Raw genomic sequence first — 12708 nt, 5'->3', positions numbered from 1 at the left:
CTAACTATTGTGAAAATCAGATGAGTCAATCTCCTGCAAATCTCTCTCGCAATTTTCTTCCATTTCTTTAAGTGCTAAGATGCCACTTCTTGCTCTTCTCTGGTCATCTTGTAATTCTTTTTTTATTTCTTCCATCTTTTCCCGGTCTGTGCTTGGTTCCAAACTATCAATACGTTGCAGATGAATCAATCCATCTAGTAAATACGTTTCCGAAATTTTAACGTATAGACTAGAAATACGTTTCATCTGTTGAGCAATTTGCTCGTTTTTTTTGTAGTCCCTAATAAGCCACTGCGACTCAATTTCTGCAGTTACAACCAAAACGCCAAAACGTCGCCCGTCTTCTTTAAGATTTTCTTCGAGCATAACATGAAAAAAATAAAACATGTTTGTGATTTCCTTCCAATGTTTTAGTAACCGATTTAACGCATTGATACATTTGTCAAGAGTAAGTAGCATTCGATCCAATTCGTCGAGGTTACTTTGACGTTTTTCATGATCATCAAAAACTCTCATCAACTCCTTTGGTTCTTCTAATATTTGATCACAAAACGATTTATAGCGTCTGCAATGTCCCAGCAATACGTCTTCTCCCTAAATAGATACAAAAACATAATTGTTATACATTTTTTGTTTTTCCTTAGAGGGAAATCCAATGAAAAAATTTGAGCGTTATGTGCTCAACTCTGATTATAATAATTATAACTCAACAGGATTTAGACCACATTGTTCGTTGGGCTAATGAGCATTATATGAGATCCGTATAATATGTAGACGTTTCGATCTGAGCACAAAAGAAACCATACTGTCTGATCCGGCCAAGAAAACAATTTTCCTGACTGGAAACCAGCCTCCATCAACTATTTTCCATGACGTTGTTACAAAATTTTTACACCCTGCACTTTATTAGTTGGAATTAAGATTTCCAAGTTCAGCCGGATGATGATGTTAACATTAGCATGGAAGATTTTATACCTCATAGTTTATTTCGGCGTTGTTCTTGCTATTTGTTTTTTGAGAAATGGGGTCATTCACCCCGTTTTCATTTGATGAATTTGGTCCCAGATCGGGCAATGTGGAACTCGCCTCGGCTGTTTGGTTTGTTGAAGTCTGAAGAATAAATGTGTAGAAGAAAAGGACAAGTTCATATCATGGCAATATTGTTTATTTGAAATAACAATGCAGTAAAACATAAAAAATTTTAGCAAAATTATTGCGACGAGAAGAAGTTAACAGCTAGGTCTCAAATTAAAAAAAATGTATATACGAGCATAATATCACGTACCAAAGCACTAGGAATCCCTAAAAATCTAGCACGACTTGCAAAAGTACGAGCAAGCAGCATTCCAGCAGGAAATTGTAAGTGAGGTACCCCCTTCTGTTCACGTATTTTTTGGAAGCTCTGTTCTTGCCTATATGCCTTTACTTCACTGATTATCTTAGGTCCTTTATCTTCGTATTTTTTCTTCGATACAATGCAGGCCTGTTTCAGCTCCGACATCATTTTGCCGACAGTATCAAACGCTTTCGTAATGGACGCAGCTATTTCGACGCATTCTGTGCAGTTTTTTTCTGTTTTCTCTAAATAAAACTGAGCGAGTATCAATTCGGCTTTAGTACCTCTTTTTATGACTTCGGCTGCCTTCTCCAGGTGTTTATCAATGTTAACAGATTTCATATAAATTTGCTTCATACAGTTGTGTGCTGTATGGAACGATTCCCAGACACCTTTGGAGAGCTGGGCTGCACATGCGCGGAAAGAATCTCTGTACTTGATATAACTGTATTCTGTACTCTTAATCAAACTGAAATCCTGCTTTGCCGGGATTAGTAGAAAATAACCCATCCCTTCTATGATGTATGGTGCCTGACATAGAGCACTGTAGCTATTTGGGTTAGGATCAAACATCGTCGCCAGACCATCTTCGGTATCCACAGTTGAACTTGCCATTGTAATCAAAATCAGCCCTGAAAATTGGAGAATACCTTGAATTACATATTACCAAATATTACCATTCTCATACCTCGACGGGTAAAGAACGTTAACTGTTGGAAAATGACTTGAGCTCAAATATTGGGTTCATAAGAGCATGTTTTTTCTTATAGCAGTATAAAGTATAGCTACTAACCTTCCTTGTGAGCTGTGTACTTTTTGCGCTAGAATGTCACTTGCTTGTGAATGTCGTCAATACAACAAGTCAATACGGCGAAATTAGATTTGACTTCAAAAAATGTTTCAGTTTAAAAACCATATATGGACAACCAAGAAATTGACCAATCCAGCAATGACCATGGCCTACAGGCTCGACCTGTCATTAGGTGCAAGTACAAGAGATGCTCCTAAAATAACAAATCGGTTTACTGTATCTTACACAATATATCACTATAATAAAACAGCTCTTGGTCAAAGCAAGTTAATAATTAAGCGGCTCCGTATATTATTGATTTTATTTCAAAAACTCTTTATTTAACCAATACTCTCATAATTTAAACGAGGATGCTTTGAATAACGTGAGGCAAAGAACATTTGAAAAGAGAATTCCCCCCTCCCCTATGCCTCGATTGAGTCAAAATTAAGTGAGAACGCTGCTTATTAGCCGCTTCGCATGTGCAGCTACACGCGTAACTGAAACGCTCAGGTTGATGCAAGTTGATACAAACAGGATGGAGCAATGTTGTGCTGCCCACATTGTTCAGGGTTGTTATCAATATTGAACAATATTGTTACACCCGATTCAGTTTCAACAATGTGGGCAGCACAACATTGCTCCATCCTGTTTATATCAACTTGCATCAACCTGAGCGTTTTTAGGCGTGTAATAATAGTGATAGTATATTTGCCGAAGTCAGCTTCTCTCGCTATGAAGTTACATATGACTGTTCGTCAGCTAGATAATTGAAACTTCAGCCAAATCTTGTACAGCAACTTGCAATAAAACACCACTGTTTACCACGAACCCCCCTATCGTTTTTCCAGGAAGTCAATATTCATGGTCAAGTTTGACACTGCAGAGTCTGATTTACTACATATCTTAAAATAACAAATGGCCCAACAATGTAGTGATGTAGCTTAAGAGACAGAATAAGGTGTTAAATCGCATTAAAAATAAAAATCAGACTGCTTTCCTGTACGTGCATGCAAGCATGGGAGGAATTAATTCAAGGTCCTGTTTCACGGTGCAATTTTTCAACTTGTCTTACAATACTGATTAATATCTGCGGAAAATAGCTTCGTTTCATTTGTAATTAATTTATTAACCTAAGTCCTTCAAAAGCGGTATAGAAAAGAATTCAGACTTCACATTAACGATATTCGTGACCCAGGGTCAAGGAACACATTATGTACTTTAATACGTGAACAGTCACAGCAACTATACGCACCGTTAGTGCTCTAAACCTATCAACACACGCTGCCCAACATCACATATTATAATAAGCGTTCGTTTGAAATGACTACATGTGGTAGCGACATTTATTTAGAGACACCCTTTAACTTTTGTAATATACCAGGCTTGATGTATTTACTCCTCAAAAATCTTACAAAACGTTTCACATACTTTTATTTTCGGTATTTTTTTTTCTGTCTTTAACAAACAGTTCATTGGATAGAAGAAATTCCTAACTAGCCAAAAGCATGCATATACACTATAAATAAAGTTAATACTCAAATTGCATAGTCATAGCTATAGATGAATCTTAAAAGCTAGATGTTTTGACAAACTACGTCCATATCGCGTGGATATAAATCTGCGACTTTTCTTTTGTTCTGAATCTGTTTTTCTCTTTCGAATTTTCACTTGTTTTTAACAGGTGACTCATATTTCGTCGACACTGAACTTTGTTCGACTTGTCCAAATACTACTCGTGGCTGTGGTAAGCGTTCCACAACAACCGTCCCTGCTTTCGAAATCCTTTGTCAATGGTCAGTCTAAATACGCACAACATCCGCTCTCTTCAACACGTCCAGTGGCCTCGCACTTCTATCTAAAACCTCTTCTGCTGAACCATTTTTCTGCCCTAGACGCTCCTGAACGTGAACTGGATTCATGGGTTGGAACTCCAACAAGCGTCCTCAGACACCTGTATGCCTGTTCAACTCCAACAGGGTAGGGTTTCGTTCTTCTTCCCGTACGTTCTTGCACCGGACTACCAATTGTTACATCTTTTGGTGTGTTTCTGAAATTGAATAGTCCCAACTAAGGATCCGTATCGTCTTCCTTAGCCTTCTTCATAATTAATTTGGCGGTTTGAAAAGCTCATTCTGCCATTCCGTTACTCTTTGGGTAACCAGGCAAGCTAAAACACTGGATTAAAATTTAACCCAGGATTAGTGCTAACCTAGCTTTGAACAACTGGCCCCTGGCTTCTAAACTGATCGAGGACCATTATCTGTGATGAACTCTTCAAAGATACCATGTCTCGCTATCTGAAATTTCATTTTTCAAATAACTGACTTGGAGGTGGTAGTCTTTAAGGTGGTGGTTCTATAGTCAAGTTCGTAATCCACCATAAGAAGATAACTCTTTACCTTGCGCAGAGTGTTTTTTTCCCAGCCTAGCTTGGTTGATTTTGTTCCAGCCTAGCTTGGTTGATTTACTGCCTTGTTGGCATTTCAACTGTAGTAACAGTGCCAGTAAATAACTCTTTCTCTAGGACATCAAGAGAATTGTCATTCTTTTCTGTTTCCTTTTACAAATGAGACATGCTCTGCCAAAGTGATTTTATTGCAATTATGACAGCTAGGTTTTCCCAAACGCAGGACACTGTCTATAGGACTCTAGATAATCTTTATCCTGGTCTTCGTTGGAGCTTAACAAATCGTATATTTCAACTGCATTTTATCCAGGCTAGGTTTAAAAGAATACACGATTTTTCTTTCTTTGATACAGAAGCTTATAAACAGCGGTTTCCCGAATTTGTTGAGCTTCAGAGGTTCTGGTTTGCCGCTTCCATTTATGGCTTTCATTGTACAGCAAATCAAATAACGTTCCCCCTCCCCCTGTTATTTATGCTAATACGTTAAATTCTATAAGAAAAACTGGTCATTCACAGTTTCGCCTCGCATGATACATGTTTGCGCGCGAAAGTGGAGGTTATTAGATATAAATCTAGCTATACTATAGCTAACACTAACCTTTTTAGTGACCACAATGCTGATAAGCACACTCACTCTTCATAACGGATGAATCTTTTAAACGTTCACTTCTCCTTTGACAGTTTTACCGCTGTGTCTGTAGTGTTGTGTGCATGATGATGGACGTGTTTCCAATCAGGACTACGAAGCGCCCGGCCGGTTTGTCTATAGCCTATATATCGCCTTGTTTCAAACGCGTGCAAGTAGCGGAATAACGGCCTGCATAGCGTTATAATTTATAACAACAATGTGACTGTTGAAAAAGCTTCCATGGGTACAGGCCATGGGGAAAGGGAAAATATTTTTCTATCCCGACCTCGCAGTCGGTAAATAACATATATATCTCACAATCTCGTTCCCCGAGCCCGCGATTCCTCTGGCGAGGAAACAAACAAAGGCTCAAATCAGAAATCCTGGCTTCTGATTTGTAGCGGTTTTTATTGAATTTCACAATTGAAACGGCGTGAACAACCGTGGAAACGAGATTGATATATCTCATTGATGAATGATGGCACAATTACTTTGTCACCCTCAGTGAGCGTGAGTTTGAGTGAGCTAGTCCTCAGTTTCTGTTCTTCAAACGGATTACTTTCTTTGGGAATACATTTGTTTTTTGCCTCTGAGCATAGGCAGCCCAGACTTTGACTTGCGCGTGTGATACTCGCGCGCGTGTCGCGCTTACGTTGTTTACTTTGTCTATATATTATGACAAGGTAGGAAAGAGTTTATCAAAATATGAAAGATATACCTTCGTAGATGTATGATTATCTAAAAAACTACTTGAAGAAACGCCACAAAAACTACAACCTAATAATTACAGATGAGTAAACTACATTATCCTGCAGTTTCCATGTTTTTAAACAACATCTAAAGCCTTCAAATTAGCGAAATAAAACAGGAATTCATACGGAATTTTGAGAAAACTATCCGAGGGTCACTCCGCCTAAGGAAACGTCATCTTTTTTGAGATATTAACTAAACGCTCATTGGTTCTCATTGGTGGTTCTGCAGGTAAGCCAATGAGCGTTTAGTTAATATCTCAAAAAGATGACGTTTACTTAGGCCACAGAATACCTTACAGAAGTGGAACTCCTGTACTTTTTTCGTAAGTGTGATTCGTCATGATTCGTCACTTAGCAAGTGCATTTTTTTTAGGTAGTCACCCCCCTGCCAATACTAAAAATGCGCTAATTTTAGACATTGGCAGGAGGGTGACTGCCTCAAAAAAATGCACTTGCTAAGTGACGAATCATGACGAATCACACTTACGAAAAAATAGTATAGAGTTCCACTTCTGGTAGGTATTCTGTGCTTAGGCGGAGTGACCCTCGGATAGTTTTCTCAAAATTCCGTATGAATTCTTGTTTTATTTCGCTAATTTGAAGGCTTTAGGTGTTGTTTAAAAACATGGAAACTGCAGGATAATGTAGTTTACTCATCTGTAATTATTAGGTTGTAGTTTTTGTGGCGTTTCTTCAAGTAGTTTTTTAGATAATCATACATTTACGAAGGTATATCTGTCATATTTTGATAAACTCTTTCCTACCTTGTCATAATATATAGACAAAGTAAACAACGTAAGCGCGACACGCGCGCGAGTATCACACGCGCAAGTCAAAGTCTGGGCTGCCTATGCTCTGAGGGGATTTATCAACGCTTTTCTCATATTGGTGAATACAGCCTTCCTTATAGAATTTCGTATTTTATAAATTACTGAATATTTAGTTTAGGATTAATTTCAATTTCATAATATGCATTCTGACTAATTTCAGAGCACATTCTTCGTTTACTCCGTTTTGAGTAAATTTTTAGCTTTACTCAAGATGAGGTTGAGTAATATTTCCATTTATTCATGCATAGATGAATAATTAAACTGTGAATTGATCTACATATAGAACAGAAGTAAAACCGTCTTAACAGTTTAGAACTAATAGAGCTATCCAGTATAAATAAAGTTAGTGTAGTTCAGGTTTCCTCCTGTAGTAACACTGGATCAATAAGAGATGATCCTTACCGGACCTCTAGGAAGAACAGAACTATCCAGTACAAATAAAGTTGGTAGGTCTCCGCATGCAGCCTGCACTAATTGTGCATTACCTAAACTTCGTCCCCAAAAAATCTCAACACAAGCTTTACAGTTAAAAATATGAAAAAGGAAAATAAACAGTCTGAAGTTATATAGTCGGTTTAACATTTTGGTCTTCAATACGCATCATAACTCGTGCAGGAATTGTGCTAAATTAATAAATGGTCAGAAATTACTTAAATAAAGCATTGGTTACCAACCTTCTTGCCGTGGCTAATTAAAAGTTGCTTGCTCGTTGTTAAACAATTCTTCTTTTATTACTTCCACTTTTATTTTGCAGGTTTCAGGACAGCAGTTGCGCCTGTTAATATTAGAAATTTTTGTGTGTTATGTCAAGTCATATGTTGTATGTTAGGCGGTTAGCCCATTATTACTTTCCACGGGTAAAATGGGAATGCTTTTTTGGTAAATAGCAGGGGGGACGTAATGATTATCCAATTCGTTTTGTCTTCTATATATTTGGCGATAGAATTTATGTATATACAAAAACAAGTTTACATTTATTACATTTTTCTCTGTACTTCACTGATTTCTATTTTGACGCACTTTTTTGCCGCGACTGGATGTGTTTAATTAACCTCATTGAAGGTAGCTTAATATTGAGGTATTAAAATATACAGAAAAGCCAACAGAAACGTACAGAAATAATTATAAAGCTGTGCTGGAATAACTTTACATGGTCGAATATAGGTATTAACTTTACGCTTTAGAATAACAATTCCACCTTTCTTTGACAGTTTCACTGTTGTGCCAAACGAGCTTTTGGCATTAACAAAATATTCTGTGAGTTCAAATAAGAAATTGAAATTCCCTAAATTATTTTCTATACTTTACTGCATGATTTCTATTTTGCCCATTCAATCTGTCCTATGGTTATTTTCGATCTGAATCGGAAGACGCTGTTAGACCGGTTTAAAGATTCCATAACCCCATGCACCTGCCAGATGCATGGGGTGCTTATATTTTTTGAGGACATATTTTTCTATGTCGCGTGATATATATGCTCAAAACCTCAGTTATATCTTCATGCAACAGCACTAAAATTTTCAACATTAAAAATGTTTTGCAAACCCGAAAAGCATCCACAAAGTATGTTTACTGTATTATCTCAAAATATTCAGAAAATGAAAAGATTTCTCGGGATACGCCGAGAAGAAAATGACACTTGAATCCAAGCTTCTTTTGTATTCATTTCAGTTATAATAGCGTTGACATTATAACATTGTTGATAGCCGCATTATATTTTGTAATAACTCCTTAATTTGTTTAATTGGTGTTTTGCATTTACGAAATACAGTTCAAAACTTAGTTCACAACATAATCTAAAGAATAACGGTAAAATGAATGAATTTTGAGTGGTACGCCGAAAAGATTTTAGGTTTTGAGCGTTTTCCCGCCAAAATAAAAAATCTCCTCTTAATTTTATGCGATGATCCGGCGCACAGGAGTCGATGCAAGCATACGTTATGCCTTTGGGTGTAAAAAAATTCACCTCTGTTTAGTTTCCACTTCTCTGATTATCTCAAGAAATTATGTCATAAAAAAGGTAAAATATAGTACTCATATAATTCTCAAGTATGTATTTCGCTTTTTTGAAACTCAACAATTTTTAGAGAGTTTCCATGGTAGCGTTCGTTTATATATAGCTAGCTGCATGTCGGTGCGACTAAATATTAAAAAAATTTCCTAATATTATAGGAATTTTCTTTTTGTATAATTGTGGTGATAAAAACATCTTAAATTTTAGCACATTTTCACGTTTAAAGTTGCGCGATTAATTTTCCTAAAATGAGTTTACTAGCTACTTCAGGCCAAGCAAAAAATAACCAATCGCCGGACTATATGGCCCGTTTGAGACGTCGAACTTTTCATGTACCGAACCTAATGTTAATCCTGGGGCTAAAGTCTTTCTTTAACTTCATTGCATTCGATTCGGCACATGAAAAGTTCGACGTCTGAAACGGGCTTAATGTGCAGTCGGTTATCGGGCGTAATTTATATCAATAGAAAACTCAAAACGCGATTCACAGTTTAAAATACAAAGGTATTATATATTATAGACTTCAAAAATATTTTAGTTTTCGAATATGATAAAGACATAACTATACTAACCTTACTTGTCGTAGCCTTGGTTGAGCGCTAGGAGCCATTCACTTTATACTGTGCCTTCAGGGACTCGTCAGGTCCAATATATACGCAGAATTTTGCAATTAAATCCTAGGGCTCCTTTAATTTTCTATAATTAGTTTCTCCAAATATGGTTATGTTTTCATGAAATTTTATAAAAGCAATCATGCTCCATGCATGCAGTCACCGGGGTAATTCATTTTTTATTGTAGGAATACATTAACATGGATGACGCTACGCTGCACGAAAAAAGCATTTGGTAATTGTTTTATATATAATAACTACAGTGAAACAACGATATTCTGAGAATCCTGCGAAAATCCCGCTAGTACATTTTAACATTTTAAATTCCTCGTGCACGATTGTCTGACCTGCACGGATCAAATTGCGTGTTTCACTGTAGTTTTTGTGGGTAGCCGCTGCGCATGCGCGGCTAACCACTATGTTAGCTGAAAAGTGTCCGCGTCCGTCTAAATGTCCACATCTTCGGAAATCGTCGGATAAGTGAACAGATCACGATTATGAACTATTAGTGTTTGTTGACATCTTCGGTGATTGTCGCATTACCGAAACCTATGCCGAAACGAACTAACATGGAAGCACACCACTAACAGTTGCAATTGCACGTTTTCTGGAATTCGGGAACATATTTATTGATTCAGTCGAAGTACTTTTGGCATGGGGGAACATATTTATTGATTCGTAAGTACTTTTGGCATGCTATTTATTATCCATATATAATTGTATATGATTTCCAAAGGTAACACGGCATATAAAGTATTAAAACTTGTTTATATCGCCCATTTCATTTGTTGATTAATTTCAAATAGTTAAATTTAAAAACGTTTGGGCTAAACCATAATAGATTTTAGGCCTATGGAAATTTAAAATGGCTTTTGTATTGTAAAACAGAGCGGATATTGATACACCCTGCATATTTAATACCTTGTATATATTTAATGACTTGTAGATACATGGAAATGTTAATATGCACACATTTGTATTTTTTGAATATGAAATATTTATATTCTATTTGCTTCAAAAAGATCAAAATATTAAATGCTAAATTATGCTTCCTGTAAACACTAAAATTGAGCATAGGAATTATGCTTAAATTCACAAACCGCATGTGGAAGCAGTGGAACAGGGATACAAACAGAACATATTGATTTATAACAAGATCTCAAGGTTTAGTTTCTTTATAATATTTGGATGAAACTGGCAAAAGTTGTGCTTCAGTTTTGAATGAAACTGGCAAAAGTTATGCTTCAGTTTTATGAAAAATGTAACACATGGATCGAAAATGTGTCAGCACCCCTTAACTATTGGTGATGGAAGGAAATGGCTGAGATATCTAAAATGCAGGGGACTTGATAGATCAGGTTGTATAGAAAAATAGTAATCGAAGACCAATATAGTCATTGCAAATGTCCCATTCCCAAAATTCCATGTTTAGACATAAAATTAATATAAAAATTTTACTCAAGTTAGTTTAAACTCACAGACAATGTGTATATTGTAGAAACATATGTGTATGTAAACTACTGATAATATATTCAAATCAAGACCTAACATATAAATATATAAGTTCAAAGTGATATAAGATTCTTTAATTAAATTATATGAAATATATACCATTTTGTCAAATAACAAGTGTCAATTGTCACTAGGAAGCTCTAACATAATTTAACAGAACTTTATACTTTTTTTGTTTTACTTTTTTTTTATGTTCCTATAAACATAATTTTTAAGATAGTTAAATGATTTTCTTCTGGATAGTGTCATAAACAATGTCCAGTTCATCAATGTCTGCTATCAATTGATTGATAAGCTTTTCTGGTGTCATTTGATTTAGCGAGTCATCTGTGGAACATCTAGCTATGAGCTGATGCACAATGATGTTGAAGGCTGTCAAATTGAATTCGTACAGGAACAATAACATCCGATATGCTAGCTAATAAATAATCAAGGGGCATAAAAAAGAAGTACTTTGAAAATGTTAAAAAAATCTTTCTCTCCTTCCAAACTAAGCTTTATGTTATCAGACGATTTGTACCACCAATCTGGAACCTTATTCTCTTTTTTGTTCTGTCCACCTATTCTGTTTTTTAAAAACCATGCATTTCCTATCTTTTGTAAATATGTTTTTATATATGTTAATATTCTGTCGTTAAAATTGTATTTAAATTAATACAATAAAAAGATTAAATATATTGTGCAAAAAAATCGATTTCGTGGATTTAACTGGCTAACATATGGCATTAGAAAGTAAAATTATGAGCATTAGTTTATATTGACTCGCCACTATAGCAGCCTGTAGTTTGACATTGAATCAAACTTGAATTTTTTTGCCAAACCATAGCTTCATCGCAGCCAATGATTTGCAAATGTTTTAGAGGCTACCCACATGTACGCATTGCGTACCTATTTTTATAAAATTGTTTTTCCCAAAATTGAAGGGTTCATAAGTTCGGCATGCGATTATATTATATTCTATGACACTATCAGCCGTTTCTTAGCTGTCAACTGCACCATCTGAGACAAACTGCTGAAATACACAAAAGAAGAAATTCGCTTTGCGGAAAAAATATCACTATATAGCCTAGTGATTTTTCTTGTTTGCATTTTGATATTGCATCTAAATTTTTTAATTTTTATGGCAAATAACGGCAAACATGAAACAATTTAATTAAATATACCCGCAGGGAGCCTGAACGTGGCAATGTTCTTTTGAGGTAAACATTTTCAGTTCCACGTTGAAAAACGGCATGTTACTCGGCCTTTTCCAATTATGATATTCATCATCTTTGACGAGTGCTGTTCTAAATTATACGCCCCCTGTAGTCTTAATTTTCATATGCCGATGAATAGCTATACCCATGCAGATATATATAGACAGTGATTTATTTGGCTGCGTTATTTAAACAGACATGCGGTTATTCATATTTGCGAGACCTGCAATCCCATGCAATATGATATGTGCCACCATGCGTTTTCAATGTTGCATGACCCCCCCTTCCCCCTAACTTAATGTTGTATTTCAACAGTTAATTAAGACTAACACCTCGAATAGTGAAAACCATCACTACCCAACATAGAGACAGGGTGCGGGAGTATGTAGTGTCTCATTAATTTTTCATAAGATTGTGGCTGTTGCATGACTCTTTTGGTTTGATTCCAGGAAAACGGATACTAGGAATTAGAAAATGTTGAATAACCCCTGCTGTGTGCGAGCTAATGCCATTATAATTTGGTGTATACATAATACCAAAGTGTGTTTCTTCATCTATTTCATCTTTGGTTACAAAACCTGCCTCAGAATGAAATTCAAAGGAATAGGTTAGCTGCAGAGAAGCTATTT

General features: G+C 35.9%; 1 protein-coding gene across 1 annotated transcript; it reads right to left on the bottom strand.

The window, feature by feature from the left end:
- On the bottom strand, positions 1-1504 carry LOC114527687. The gene is made up of 3 exons (XM_028549393.1): positions 1286-1504; positions 976-1110; positions 1-594 (listed from the first exon to the last, which is right to left on the bottom strand). Exons 1-3 carry the CDS (start codon positions 1502-1504, stop codon positions 1-3), a joined length of 948 nt encoding a protein of 315 aa, XP_028405194.1.
- Positions 1505-12708: the final 11204 nt, after the last annotated feature.

The sequence above is a fragment of the Dendronephthya gigantea genome, unplaced genomic scaffold (genome assembly GCF_004324835.1).
Source record: "Dendronephthya gigantea isolate DGI-Jeju-01 unplaced genomic scaffold, DenGig_1.0 000045F, whole genome shotgun sequence".
NCBI lineage: Eukaryota > Metazoa > Cnidaria > Anthozoa > Malacalcyonacea > Nephtheidae > Dendronephthya > Dendronephthya gigantea.
Note: the sequence above shows the minus strand (reverse complement) of the source record. Positions and strands in the feature narration are given on the sequence as shown.